Below are 15,625 nucleotides of genomic sequence, written 5' to 3'. Positions count from 1 at the left end.
AAAATGTATTTCTTACTGTCGGTTGTGACCAGTTTCTTACTATTAATCAAGAAAGCTTGAAAAGCCCGTTTTAATCCAAACCCCAAGCCTCTGGGTCATCTTCTCTTTCTACTAAAAGCCTATCAAGCATGACTCTGAAATCTCCTTGATCAGCCCAAGCCAGCTCCCTCCATCGCCATGGCCACCACCCTGGCTGCGGTCACCATTATGTCTGCCCCAGCTGACTGCCCCGCCTCCAGCCTTGCCATGCCTATCCATTCTGCACACTGCAGGCAGGAACTTCCCAACTGTGGAAGTTCGTCTCCTGTGACTGGAGAGTGAACTGAGGGTTACTGCAGGAGGGGCGAGGGAGCAGGAAGGCTGGTTGAGGGGTTCTGAGCTATGGCCAGGCAGGAGCAGGAGGCTCTGGTGGACTGCAGTATGCTAACCTTGGGTGACAACCATAGACTGTGTGTTTCAAAAGCTAAAAGAAAGGATATATTGTATTATTCTACCGTGAAGATGACAAATGAGAGAGAAGCAGATGTGATTAACCTGCCTTGAACATCACACAGCGTAAGGATGCCTCGTTACGATGCAGAATCATTACATTTTAAACTGTATTAATATTGTGTGAGCGTGCCACGTACGGGTGCACATGAAGTTAGGGACAGTTTTAGAGTTAGATCCCTTTCTACATTCCCGCGGGATCCAGGGATGGAACGGGCTCTCAGGCTTGCAGAGCGGGCCCTTTCAACCAACAAGCCATCCACCAGCCCTTATTATGCCCTTTAGCCTTAGTTAAAAGAAAAAGACAACAAAAGCAGACACTGAACAGCTGGGAGGATTGTAGTAATACAAGACATGTAGAACATCCCTGGCATGCAGTATCAGAGACCACTGTGCGACGTTAAGTTAGCACCATCGTCACCTTCTCCTATGGGTCTGAGCCTTCTCAGCAGCTCATCTCATTACCTGGAGCTCTTAGTCCCCCTCCAGCCTTTTGCTCGTCTGTCTACTCGCTTCTCTTTTCCACAGTGAACACAGCCGAGAAAACACCTCCCAAAGGAAGCTCATTGCCTAGACCTTGCTCCGATGCCCCTGTGTAGAGAATACATTTCATCCCCTCTTTTGGAAGGCTTTTATATATAATAGAAGCCAGAATTTTTTTTTGAAGGAATTTGTGAAGAAGGGCTTTTAAGAGTCAATTCAAGTTCACGGATAGCGAGTGGCACCAGAGTGACCTCACTGTTTCTTTTTTCCTGGAGAGACTGATTTGTAGACGAGGAAACAGAACATTTATGACTTCCTTCCAAGGACATTCTTACGGAGAAGGAAGAGAAATAATGTGTGGGTAAATAATTCTTTGGGGTGTTTTCATGGCTGGCAGAACAAAGACAGATAAACTCTACCAATCCGGAGTCAAGCGGAAAACCATAGGTTTCTACACTGAGCCTAATCCAATTGCATGTGTTATTTGTTATTGCCATAATAAACTACTGATTTGCAGTAATCAAAGCTGAGATTAATGCTCTGAGGAGCACAACTGAGCATTAAGCCAGACCATTGCCCAAGCCAACAAAAGCTGATTCCAAGTTCTGTCAGAAACTAAAAAGAAAGAAAAACTTTCTCATGAACACAGATCCAAAAGTCGTTTAAGCAAAACCCTAGCTAGTATGATCCAGTGATGTACTGAAGGGCAATTTATCAAGACCAAACGGGACTTACTCAAGGAGTGTGGGCCTTGAAAAGCAACCACCTAGAACTCGTTACATTAACACAGTAAAGGAAAAGAATGTATACAATCTCAACAAATGCCAGGAAATATTTAGTAGATTTTAATAGCCATTCATGATACCAAATCTAGTGGACTATGAATAAAATGACATGAAACAAGCTGGGCGTGGTGGCGCACACCCTTAATTCCAGCACTTGGGAGGAAGGCCCAGACAGACCTCTGTGAGTTTGAAGCTAGTCTGGGGTCTGCAGAGCAAGTTCCAGGACAGCCAGGGCTACACAGAGAAACCCTGTCTCAAAGACCACCACCACCACCAACAACAAAGAAAAACCACCAAGGCAAGACAAAAATACATAGAAATTTGCACAGAAGAAATAAAACTGTATTTAATATAGATGGCATGGAGGAGCAGCATAGAAAACTCCAGGAATGTCTTCCAACACACTCTTTGAGTTAAGACTGAGCGTGACTGTTGAGTGTAAGATAAAACTGTCCTTTTTGAAAATGCAACAGGCTGTCCTCAAACTCTTAGAAATCTGTCGGCCTCTGCCTCCCAAGGACCATGAAAGGCGTATGCCACCAAGGCCAGCCTTAAAATTATCTAATTGTTAAGAAGCAAATTTAACTAATGATGTGAAAAGCCTCTAAATTGAAAATACAAACCATTACTAAGACAAAGAGGACCTAAACAATAGAAAGAGGCCACATTCACAGATTTGGAAACTATATTGTTGTTATGTCAACTCTTCAAAAGTAGACAAGCTGATTCAAAACTGTATGCAAAGGATCAAAGAACCTGAAGGTCAGGAGAAATTATATTTTCATCTTTCAAATTTATTGTAATGATAGAATATTTAAGAGACTATGGTTTTAGGGTAAACAAATCAATCAATGGCACAAAACAGGACCCAGAAATAAACACACACACATGATGTCTTGACTCATGACAAAGATATTATTTAGTGGGGATTTAATGGTCTTCCTCACAAATGATACTGCAGCATTTAGATATTAAATGATCTATACCTTACTTCATAGCAGGAAATCATCTGGAGATGGCCATAACCCTATGATGAAAGACAAAGCAAGTGAAACTTATAGAATGCTTTCTGATGCTTGGTGGCAGTAAAGACTTCTTGACCAGAATGACAAAAGTGATATCGTTAAAGATTCTGATAATCTAAACTTTATTATCAAATGATGTCATTAAGAAAATGATCAAGGCCGGTTGTGGTGACGCATCCCAGCAGGATTTGCTGGATGAAGAGGAGGAGGCTGGAGGATCACGAGTTCAAGGCCAGCCTGGGCTGCCTATTTTTTAGCTGGGTGGAGGTAGCCCATGCCTTTAATTAATCCCAGCACTCAGGAGACAGAAGCAGGCAGATTTCTGTGAGTTTGAGGCCAGCCAGAGCAAGTTCCAGGACAGGCTCCAAACCTACACAGAGAAATCTTGTCTTAAAAAACCAAAAATAAATAAATATAATGAAGGAGCAGGGAAGACAGCTTAAGCACTTGCTGGACACCTGTGAGGCCTGGTGTGAGGATGTGGAGCATAGTAATGTGCACTTGCGATCTCAGCCATGGAGAGTGGAGACAGGACGTCACTGGAGCTTCCTGGCTAGGCAGCCTACCCTAACAGCTAGATAGAGACCCTGTCTCAAAAAACAAGGTGGTTCCTGAGGAACAACACTAAGGCTGCTCTCTGGCCTCCACACATACAGTGGGAACACACACACACACACACACACACCAAGAATGCTACAGACAACTGGGTGGTGGTGGCACACACCTTTAATCCCAGCATTCGGGAGGCAGAGGCAGGCGGATCTCTGTGAGTTCGAGGCCATCCTAATCTATAAGAGCTAGTTCCAGGACAGGCTCCAAGGCTACAAAGAAACCCTGTCTTGAAAAATCAGGAAAAAAAAATAGAATTCTACAGACAAGGGGAAGAAATCTCCAGTGTATATATCTGTATATATTAGATCATAGAAGGATAGCAATCAATTGATCAGAAAAAAAGACAAACACCTTTTTAAAAATGGGCAACGGCCTTACAAGCACAAGAGGGCATTCAAACGGCAGGTGAGCATATGAAACAGTGCTCACTGTCATTATTCATCTCATAAATGCAAATTAAAATGGCAATGACATATCACTACCCAGCCAGAAGACAACGGAAACAGTGGAGGGTGAAGGGCAGGGAAGATGGAGAGCGACGGAGAGCTCTATCTCAGGCTGCCCGGGATCAGCAGGCTCAGCCACCTTGAAAACTGATCCTTGGTAAACAGGAAGGCCAGGCACACACCTGCTCTTGTGTCTCAGCACTTACGATCCCAGGAATCTGTTCCCAAGTGCATTCCCTTCAGACACTCTTAACAATTTGCCCTGGAATAGTGAAAATCTAGCAACTACCTACGAGACTATCAACAGAGGAGCAAATGATCTTGTGTAAATAAGAGAACTGTACAGCAATAAACAAGACAGATTGCATGCATTTTAGGACCCGGTTATAGATACATCTTACAGACAAAATGACGCACTCTGTATAAGTTATCATTTACATAAGATTCAAGAGTGGGTAATACACGTCTGTGGGAGCAGACGCCAGAGGAGTGGTCACCCCTGGGTGGTAAGGATGAGAGCTCTGGAGAAAACAGAAGGAGACTCCACCAAGCATGGGCTCTGCTCTGCACTTGAGCTGGCTGTCAGTCATGTGAGCGCACACACACCCGAAAACACATTGGGTTTTATAAACAACATCCATAGCTGGGCGGTGGTGGCGCACGCCTTTAATCCCAGCAATCGGGAAACAGAGGCAGGCAGTCTCTGAGTTCGAAGCCAGCCTGGTCTACAGATGGAGTTCTAGGACAGCCAAGACTACACAAAAAAAACCCTGTCTAGAAAAACAAAAAAAAAAATCATACCAAATCAATCAAACAAACAAAAAACCCAAAACCAAAACAACAAAGGACAAACTGTGCCACATATCTTTAATTTGTGTAGACTTGAGTGATGGCAAATACCAAAATGAGAATCAAAATATGGAAGTGGAAGGCCTCAGGTTGGATTTAAACATAGCTATTCGGAGCTGGAATAACCTACAGCAATTCTCACTGAAAAGGCCTTAATCAAGAATAAACTTGTTGGGCTGGGCCATCCCTGCCAGGAGAGAGGAAGCCTGGCCCACTGATAAGGGCCCTGCTCAGTCTCAGGAAGTGTCCACTGTGACGTGTGATAGAATTAGACCTCGTCGTCTTGGTGATGGTTTTCAGACATGGACTACAATGGAAGAGCTAAGTTAAGAACATCCTTTCCTCCCAGAATTCCCTTGGCTAATTTAGTAGGTTTTGAAAATGTTTTCTTTATGACAATCACTCTCCCACTGTGTTACTGTGTTCTGACTCAGATTTTCCATCCTCTGCCTATGGCCGAGGTTGCCACCTTTCAGGGACCACGTTGTTGTCCCCTGGGTTGTAATAGTTCATCTCTCACTGGGCTTTGCTGGTCTCCTTGACCTTGGGTCACACTAGCTTCCTGCCTCTCGTCCAGGTAGCTGACTTATTAACATGGATTCCCAGCAGGCTCTCACAGTGGGCAGTGCTGGGACCATGTATCCTCATTCAAGGTGTGGACTCTATTTGGAGCATATAGGTCCTTGTGTCTTCTCAGCCTAGAAGAGGCAAAAGGGGCAGGAAGCAGAAGAGGGTTGCAGGGCAGCAGAGAGATGAAGGTTGAGGACTTCAAGGGATGCTGTGTCACTCAGGTGGTCACTGTTTGAGCATTGCCAGCTGGTTTAGGGTTAGGCATGTCAATCTGCTTACAGAATACCAACAATATGTAGTTTGCCATGACTACCACTGCCACCAACTTTTCTGAATCCCACACAACCTCACACACATGAAGAAACTTTCCATGGGTTTGTGTGTTCCTCTCCATCATCTGAAACCTCTGACGTGTTCACTTGTTAGAGTCCCATCAGTTAAGCTTGAGAATTCTGTTACTTTAATTATTCCAATTTCTCTGCTTGAGGTGGTTTTATAAAAGTACGATCACTGTGATCTGTGTAAAGATTTGAGCCAAGTAAGGCTTATATATTGGGGTAGAAAGAAATACACTTAGATCTTCCATTAGACCCACACCTGACAGCAAGGGCCCTTCCTGAGATGGGAAGGGAGCCTGGGACCTGTCAAATCCTACCTCCTATGGGAGGTTTTCTATAGTTCTCTACAGAGCCTTTCCGTAGAATAGCACCAGAGATGGATGTCCGGACACAGCACCTGTTATGCTCAGCTCGGACAACATTTTCTTAAGGGATCAGAGAGAGAGAGAGAGAGAGAGAGAGAGAGAGAGAGAGAGAGAGAGCGAGCTTGTCCCTGTATTTAGAGCTTAGAATGGCGGCTACATGGGGTGCAGGCAGGATTTCAGGGGACCTGTCTCTGTTGTAGACTTTACTAATCAATCAGCCTAATGCCATCCATATAGGAAAAATTTGAGGCTAACAGAGGTCAAAACACTGACAGGTCACACAGCTGAAAACCGGTAATAAATTTAAACCCAGGCTTTTAGCTCACTGGCAGATGACTAAGAAGAGGGGATGTGTGGAGAAAGAGGATGGTAAAGAAATGGAAATCACAGTGGGAAGGGATGGGGTCAGTCCTTGCCTGTACAATGACTTGCGGGACAGTTAACACTGGCAGTCAACTTGCCGGGGTCTAGAGTCACCTAGGAGGAAAACCTCTGAGCACGGCTGTGAGGGAGTTTCTAGACTGGGGTAACTCAAGCAGGAAGGCCCACCCTAAATACGGGAGGCACCCTCCTATGGACCGGGGTCTCAAACTGCATAAAAAGGAGAAAGTGAGCCGAGCACATCAGATACAAAGTAACTTGCTGCCTCAAGCTCTTGCTACCATGGCCCCCCTGCTACAGTGGGCCTCGCCCTGGAACTCTGAGCAGGAGCAAATCTCTGCTTGTTCAAGTTGCTTTTATGGGGCATTTGGTCCCAGGCATGAGGAAGGTAAGCAGTCCAAGCTGTCTGCATGGAATACTCAGGATCCAGCTACGGTGAGACTGCAATTGCTCCTGGGGCTCCTTTACAATTTGTCCCCCAAATTCTAAGCATTCATCTCCTGCCTGACACACTGATTTCTACTTCCATAGCCAAGAAGGTCAGTGGGGGAAAAGCATAATTGCACAGATGAGATTTTAATTATTTATTTTTTTAAAAGTTGATTCTCTGATGAGCCAAGAAGTAGCACCAAAAATGCAAGACTGGGGAGATGGTTTACCAGGGAAAGGCACCGCTGGCGAGCCTGGTGCTGAGCCAATCCCTGAAGCCCACAAAGGAAGGAAAGAACTAACTCCTGCAAGTTCTCTGACATGTGCACTATGGGAACCCCTCACCCCACCCCAGATGCACGCGCGCGCACACACACACACACACACAAATTCATGCAACAAGATAGAACTTGCTAAGACGGAAAATATAAAATCTCCTCCAACAACATTTTGAAATTCAGAAAGAAGTGTTATGAGATAGAGAAAAGCTCGAGCATCCAGATCAATACCACTTAGCCTGGTCCAGTCCTGCATCCCAAGGCCTCACCAGCACTCAGACCTTAGGAAGAAGATGTCAAAGTTCAAACCAACGCATCGTGTTGAAAACCTGCTTTGAGGTGTATTTTACAGATAACAGCAATCCCACATCACAGCTGTCTCCAGGACCAGCTGTGCTCCCGAGGAAAGCAAAGAGATGGGAAGTTCACAGGTAATAAGCAGGCCACTCGTTGGGCAGAACGTCCAGTGGATAGCCCAGTCTGCATGAGAAGCTTCCAGCTCAGGCTGCAAACTCCTCTGCACATTGCCAAGTGCTTACATAAATCAGAGGTCTGCCTCAAAAGAGAGGGAGACATGCAGACAAGGTTGTCCCTCCACATTTTGGGGTGTTCACTGGTCTTGCTGGAGGTTGGAGCTCTCAGGAGGAACAGCTCAAAGCTGTGGGCCTGTCATGTGGGTTGTCCTTCCTTCCTTCCTTCCTTCCTTCCTTCCTTCCTTCCTTCCTTTCTTCTCATCCTTATTTGCTCTGTAGATCAGGCTGGCCTCGAACTCAGAGATTCATTCACCTTGTCTCTGCCTCCCAAAGGCTGATATCAAAATGGTGATTCACTACCACCTCTGCCTAGGTTGACCTTTCTTAAGAAATATACAAGGAGAGGTGAGTGGCGGGAGGGAAAGGAAAGAAAGAAAGGGAAAAAATTGGCTCAATGGTTAAGAACACTTACTGCTCTTCCATAGGACCCGGGTTCGATTCCCAGTGCCCACATGGCTGCTAATGACTATCTGTAACTCCAAGATCTGACACCGTCACACAGACATGCATGCAGAAAAACACCAATGCACATAAAATAAAAACAAATAAATTATTTAAAACAAGCAGACAAACAAACCTTCCAGGCTTGGCCAAAGTGACAAGAGCTTCCATAGGGCACACGCAACAGCGGTTCTCACCACAGGAACCGAGAGCCTATTTCTTTTCTAGCTGCTTCCTTTAAGGGACAGACGGGGATCAGGAGCAGCTGGATGAATTTTCAAAGGCTGTGGGTAGAAAGGTGCCAGCTGTGGGGGTAGGGACAGGTTAAAAGAGGGCAATTTATGATCAGTCGAGACTGGACCGGGCATGGCCAAGGCCCCAGCACAGGCGGGTCTGACCTGCTGGGGGCTCTGATTGGTGCTCTTCTGGACTGTGTGTGTTTTAAGGGACCACTGCCCTCTGGGTTTCTCTGAGCAGTGCGCTCCTTTGATGTAGAAGTAGAACGCTTCCAAGGGACTAATTTGCCTCCTGACTTTAGTCATCTCTGTGGCCGAGTTGTGGTCTCACGGTGATTCATCCTTGGGATTCCAACAGCCACATGATGAGTGGATGAGGCGGTCCTTTGAGAGGCTAAATCTGGGGCAGCCAGAGCTCTCGGGGTTTATGGTTCAGGATAAAACCACTCACCGAATCAATCACATGGCTTTAGATGAGACTGTTGTGATTCAACCTGTCCCTGGAGAGGTGGTCTCTGAACTATTCATAAGGGCTGGTACTCACCCCTCCACACATATACTCAATGGCTTTAATTTCCTCCTCTACGCCATAACCAAGCAGCCAAGACAGGAACCAGCATGCCTACAGTCCTCGCCTCTCCGTGCTACCATTTTGGGAGAGAACTCAGTACCTAGGAAGCATGTTCCACGATCTGACACATCTCCTTCATCACTGCTTCTAACAGGACCAACCAAACATAGGCTACAGCCCAGCCAACCCGGCCTCACCCCTCCTCACCCCGCCTCACCCCTCCTCACCCCGCCTCACCCCTCCTCACCCCTCCTCACCCCTCCCAAGAGTAAATCATTCACTATTTGTGGACATTTCTGCCAACTCATGTAGACTCAGCTCCAGTTTCCAGAGATATTAAAATATCTCAAGTTTATTGTGTGCATGATAACCAAGAAGAAGGAATGAGAAATACGTGAGTAAAAATTCCTAAGTCCCAAACTACTGGAATGACGGAGTGTCGACAAACACTAAGATTGATTTGAGTTTCATGGTCATCTCCGGGTTCAAGGTTTAGTGAGTCATCTAGGGGAGTACCAGGAGTGTCACAGAGGTGGAAGGAGGGATAGGGACAAGATGGAGCCAAGACATTCCTCATAAAATCTGAGGGAAAATGTGGGGTGAGAGCTGAGTGTTGATGACCTATTCAGTCCAGCATTTTGGAGTTTGAAAACAATATTGTGTCCCCCACCCCTTTCTTTTGACATAGAGTCTCTTTGTATGGCTCAGGCTGGCCTCGAACTTGTGACTATCCCACTTAAGTCTCTTGGTACAGAGATTACAAGTGTGTGCCTCCAAACCCAGCTGCCAAAGAACACTTCTTTCAACGAGCTTTTGATTCAATATTTACTCAGAACCGATTTGTGTTAGAGAGTCCCCTGCTGTGTCACCTCCGCTCCATGGACGTTCACATGAGACGGTCACATCTCACATCAGATTCTAGACCTTCACACGGCCGTTCTCTACCAACTTGTCCTTGAGTCTGCACGACTCAAAATGGGATGCGCGAGCAGCGACGGGCTCTCAACGGTGGAAAATGAAGCTATGTGTTATTTAAGTTCCTTTTCATTTAATGCATCAAACTAATATGCCGAAGTGTTTCTGTATCACAGGGGACCTCTTGGTAGATGCTCACATGGAGTAAGCGTTTAATGTTTACCGAGTGAATGTATAATAAAGCTGAACACTTAAGTAAACATGGCTTATTAAAGGGAAGGCTGGCGTGGCATCGGTGAGGGGAAATCACGCCTCGCTAATCTCCTTTGAGCAGATAAATAAGCATATGGAAAGAGAGAGCCACTGAACCCGGTTTAATTTGACTTTCAAAAACCTGTGAGAAAATCCCACTCTAATGACTGTTTTTTGTTTAATGGAGTCACCAGGGTTGTTTTTTCATGAATATGGAATTGGTTTAAAGACCATAAACAAAGCCGAAGAGAAGCAGAGTCATTCTAGATGGAAAGTTATCTCCAGGGTTTCCTAGAGATCTAATTTATGATGGATCTCCTTATGTGTTTAAGAATGACCTTGCAGCCAGGCGATGGTGGTGCACGCCTTTAATCCCAGCACTCGGGAGGCAGAGGCAGGCGGATCTCTGTGAGTTCGAGACCAGCCTGGTCTACAGAGCTAGTTCCAGGACAGGCTCCAAAGCCACAGAGAAACCCTCTCTCGAAAAACCAAAAAAAAAAAAAAAAAAAAAAAAAAAAGAATGACCTTGCTGGGAAGTAGATATGGAATCTCCAAGTTCAGATGTACCCCATACTGTGGAGAAGGTCAAGCTTATGGCCATTGGACATTCCATTTGGATTCATGGGAGACATTGTACTCTTTACCTTTCTCATTATCATGGCCAAATACCTGACATGAGGTAACTGGGCTGGAGAGATGACTCAGAGGTTGAGAGCATTGCCTGCTCTTCCAAAGGTCCTGAGTTCAATTCCCAGCAACCACATAATGGCTCACAACCATCTATGTTGAGGTCTGGCGCCCTCTTCTGGCCTTCAGGCATGCATGTAGACAGAATGTTGTAAACATAATAAATAAATATCTAAAAAAAAACTAAAAAAAAAGAGGTAACTTACAGAGGATGGGTTTATTCTTCCTCATGGTGTAAGTGTACAGTAGTACATCATAGTGGGGAAATCACGGCAGTGACAGCTGCTCACTGGGGTTACCACCAGAGCATGGAGCTGCTTGTTAACATCTTGGTAGACCAGAAGCTGAGATAGATGGCTGAGAACAGACCTTAGAATTGCTAAGACCTACTCTGCAGGAGCCCACTTCCATCGTCCAAGCCCCATCCTTCTGAAAATTCTACAGCCTTCCAAAACAGGAGCACCAGCTGGGGAGCAAGTGTCCAAACACAAGAGCACACGTGGAGACATTTCACCTGACAGTCATTACGTGTTTGGGACATAAAACATAACGAGGATGTAGAAAATACGGTCCCCAGGCTTGAAAAACAGCACTAAGTTAGGACAAAAGCCAGAAGTCCCAGAGGGGACAGTGGCAAAGGCAAATGACGCACATAGGGGAAGCATAAGGGTGCAGAGAAGGGGAGATGTGGGTGGAGGCAGAAAGGCTTCCCGGAGGAGGCGAAACCCGACGAGAGCCTTGAAGGACAGCGAGGCTTTGCAAAGTGCAGAAGAGGTGAAAGGCTGGAAGCAGCCAATGGGTGTGGAGCAGGGGCCACGGCTCGCGTGAGCGACCCTGTCCAACTCAAACACAGCCTCGCCTAAGGTAGTTTATGTACGCTTAGTTTCCAAAAGAGGGACACAGGCTTTCAGAAGATAGATTTACTCGCGGTCACATTGCTAAAACAGCACAAGCCCTGTTGTTATAGTCTGCCTTGTTTTAGGAGTTGTTGGCATTTGCAAAGATCTGGTGGCAGGCTGGGAGAGTGACGATAGAGGCCAGGGTGATGGAGGGATGGACACCTTGTGCTAGAGACCAGTGAGAGGTCAGGTTGGAAGGTGGATTGTCTCTGAGTTATGGAGGCTCTTCCATCTTGTGGGAAGACCTCAAGAGCTGAATGCTTCATCCCTTGTTGAGTGGAAGAGGAAAGGAATTAAGAGCCAGAGCCTGCAATTAGGGCCAGGACCTAGTTTTGGAGGAAGAAATTAAAGATGGTGGGGGAGAAGCTGACAGAGGCCAAGGGCAACTTTATTCAGTGCTCTGTTAGAGCATGTGCACTGGGCCTGTCTGCACCGTGCAGATCCACCAGAGTGCAGCTTTCCTCGGGGCCAGCTCTCACGCTCTCCTGCCGCACAGCCGTCTTGGGTGTGGTGGGTGGGAAGTCAGAGATTCTGAACCGTGATGCCCATGTCACGGGGCTCTTGTGGGCTCAGGAAGCATGGCAGGAACCCAGGGCTCCCTCGCTGCCTGTTCGGATGTTACTTGGTAGTCTGTCCTCTTTGACACACATTCTTAGCTCACAAACCTGGTTGAACTGTCAGGTCCCCGCAGGGCACAGTCTGCCAGGGGTCTTAGGGTGAAAGAATGGTGACATTCAATGCAGCAGGAAGCAGCTAAGCTGCTGATTCCTTTGGCCACTCCATACGGAAACAGGGTGCCAGGTAGTCATCTCTTTCTAGTGGCATGTAGGATAAGGAACTGGGCACAGTGTTCTAGAACTAGAAGATGAGACATTTGGGATTTAGAGTGAATGGCCAATGACATCTAGATGTCCCTCCAAGACACCTGCTGTTGTGGCAAAGGAAAGAGAGTGCTGGGCTTGAAGTGGGAGGAGGACCTTGTACCTCTGTTCATCCCTGTTAGTCTGTGAGAGGGCAGACCATGTGACGTCTATGGGCCTCAGTTTCTTTGTCTGTGAAATGGGCAGGCTGTCTGCACCAATCTTGTGTGTGTGTGTGTGTGTGTGTGTGTGTGTGTGTGTGTAGAGTGTTTGCCTGAATGTACGTCTGTATACCACATGGGCACAGTCCCGACAGAGACCAGAAAGCAGCATTAGAGCCCCTCGAACTGGAATGACAGGAAATCGTGAACTGTCATATGGGTGCCGAAAATCAATTCCAGGTCCTCTGCGAGAGTAGCAAGTGCTTTTAACTGCTGAGCCATCTGTCCACCCCTCATGTTTTCCATAATGACCAAAAAACCCACTCTGTTGTTCAATAAGCACAGGATGCAGGAGGATGCCTATCATTTGATCGCTCTGTCGCAAGCGCCATGCAGTTAAGTATTGCTGCCTGACCCATGGATCACCCTGCTCTTCCCACAGTGGGGGCCTCCCCATGTGTGCTGCAGATGTTTCCACGGGACTGCTAGCTCCACAAGACCTGAGGACGTGGCGCTGCCTTCTCCCTCCTTACACCCAGTACCCTTGGGGTGTCTGGCCTATGGCAGGGCTGCACAGGGCTGCAAAATGGTCAACCAAAGAATGAAGGGTTACCTACCATCTCTGGAAGAATGGTAAGGGACGTTTGGGGTTGGAGAGATGGCTCAGCAGCTAAAATGCTTGCCACATGTGAGGACCCCTGTAAAGTCAGGTTCGGCAGCACGTGTCTCCAATCCCAGTGTTTCTCCAGCAGGATGGGAGGGGAAGGCAGGAGGAGTCCTAGTTTGGGATGCATAGCAGCCAATGACAGGAGACTCTCTAAAAGAAGGTGGAAGGCAGGAAGAGACAAACACCCGGGGTTGTCTCCTGACCTCTACACCGACACTGAAACTGCATGCTCTCACACATATGCACTTCAACATGTGCATGCAGACATGCTTACACAAGCCCACAAACACACACACACACACACACACACACACACACACACACACACTTCTTAATTTGATCCTGTAGAAAATGGTAGGTACCTTGGTTGTCCAAATTCTCCCAAGCATCTGCTTATTGATTCTCTTGACTCTTCCTAAGACTTAACATGAAGGCCACCACCCTTCTTCGTTATAATTTCTGTCTCCTCACCCTGGGAAGACATGGGCAGCACTGAACACTGGTATTCCTTCTATTTGGAATCTTTCTCACTAAAGGTAAAAATCTAGAAGTGGGCTGGGGGCTTGAGCAGGCTCTGGGTCCTCTGTGGGCCCCGGCTGTTAATACTTGGGGGCTAACGTCCCTACTGCTGGTGTTTCTCTGCTCTCTCTAGCTTTCCTAGTTCCGGAGGAAGATGTAAGCGCAGACCCTCAGAGTTCGCGCTCTGCTCGGTATTTCTCAGTCACGTGGCATGAGCCCTGTGGACCCTCTAGCTTTGAACACAGCTCTAGCCAACTCTCCTGGCTTTCGCATTTCTACGGGCTCCGCTGTCTCTTTTGCTCTGGCTTTCTTGGAGTGTTTCTTAGGTGTAAATGCCATCTTTGCAGCAGGTGTGGGTGTCTCTCAAAAGCCCCTGCTCACCGGGGAGCTGAGTTTGGAGGGGAGCAGACCTCAGCCCCGAGAAGCCTGTGTAATTTGCTTCTTGTTTGTGGCAGTTTGGATGAGAATGCCCCTCAGAGGTGCAGAGATTTGCACACTTGGTCCTTAGTCCCTGGTGCAGTGGGAAAGGCAAACCTTTGAGAGTTTATAGCCTCACTTCCTGCGTCCTTCCGCCTCACGTTTGCATCCTTCTCTGCTTCCTTCCGTGTTTGCATCCTTCTTCTCTGGCCCCCGCCTGCCACTTCTGCTGTGAGCTCCAATCCCTCTGGAGCGGTAAGCTCAAACACACTCTTTCTTCTAGAAGTCACTTTTGAACTTGACATTTTATCACAGCCCCAGAAGCAGCAGCAAAATGACGAACTCCCTGTTGCTGTGATAAACACCATGACCGAAAGCAATTTGGAGAGGAAAGGGTTTGTTTTCACTTCCAGCTTCCAGGGCAGAAACTGAAGCGGAGACCACAGATGAACATTTCTTACTGGCTTATGGTCAGCTACCCTTCTAGGGATGGTACCACCCACAGTAGGCTGGGGCATCCAGCATCAATTAGCCATCAAAAAAATATCCCACAGACCAATCTGATGGAGGTAGTTCCTCTGCTGAGTTCCCACTTCATAAGTGTGTCAAACTATCAACCAAAGTTAACTATGGCAAGCCACCACTCCACACCTGTAAGTTCTTACATTTTAGGATGACCCCACCCCCATTCATCCATACACCGAGAGGAAACTACGTACCATTCTGTTGGAAAAGTTGCTGAAGTTCTCAACCAACACCTGCTTGATCATGTCTGGTTCAGAAATGACAATATACATCCGACGACCAAGATAGTACCTAGGAAGGATCAAACAAATTGCTTTTAAAATACGCCACTTTTACCCATGTCTCCTCCCCCTCCCCGACAATGAAAGAACTCAGAGTGGTTTAGAATGAACGGTGAACAATTAGTGGGAAGTAAATGTATGGAAATGGGAGAGTACATGCTCCAATGGCGAGCAATAGTCGATTCGAGATAAAGTGTCGCCAAAGCACTTCCCATCAACACCTGCAAACTGCCACCTTGTCCCAGGACTGGAGATTTAGATAAGACACCGTCCCTGACTCAGGCAGCTTATGGGCTGAGAGAAAAGGCAGGTCGATAAATGTCAATGCACTAACAAGGGCTCCTGAGATCCAACAGTGAGATGGAGGGGAAATGGCAGAGTTTCCCAGACACGAGAGGTTGGCATTTTAGAATGAAAACATTTATACTAATTCCACGCTGAATGAATAGGCAGATGCCAGGGAGAACACAGGAATGATTAACCCTGCTTCTGAAGGGCTGAGCTCTGTCCAAGGGAGTTCAGCGGATACTGCCGGCATCCAAGAGGTGGAGGACAGCCTCAGCCAGCCACCTGCTGCTGGTGAACTCTGGCCAGAGAGAGTGCTTACATAC

General features: G+C 47.0%; 1 protein-coding gene across 1 annotated transcript in view; it reads right to left on the bottom strand.

The window, feature by feature from the left end:
* The window catches only part of Tbxas1 (thromboxane A synthase 1), a 164,755-nt gene that overhangs the window by 82,440 nt on the left and 66,690 nt on the right, over positions 1 to 15,625 (bottom strand). Inside the window, exon 4 of the mRNA XM_041675654.1 lies at positions 14,928 to 15,024. Coding sequence (XP_041531588.1) covers positions 14,928 to 15,024 — 97 coding nt within the window. The remainder of the gene's footprint in view (positions 1 to 14,927; positions 15,025 to 15,625) is intronic.

Source organism: Microtus oregoni, unplaced genomic scaffold, assembly GCF_018167655.1.
Source record: "Microtus oregoni isolate MIOR12 unplaced genomic scaffold, Mior012 000026F_ref0000081, whole genome shotgun sequence".
Classification (NCBI taxonomy): domain Eukaryota; kingdom Metazoa; phylum Chordata; class Mammalia; order Rodentia; family Cricetidae; genus Microtus; species Microtus oregoni.
Note: the sequence above shows the minus strand (reverse complement) of the source record. Positions and strands in the feature narration are given on the sequence as shown.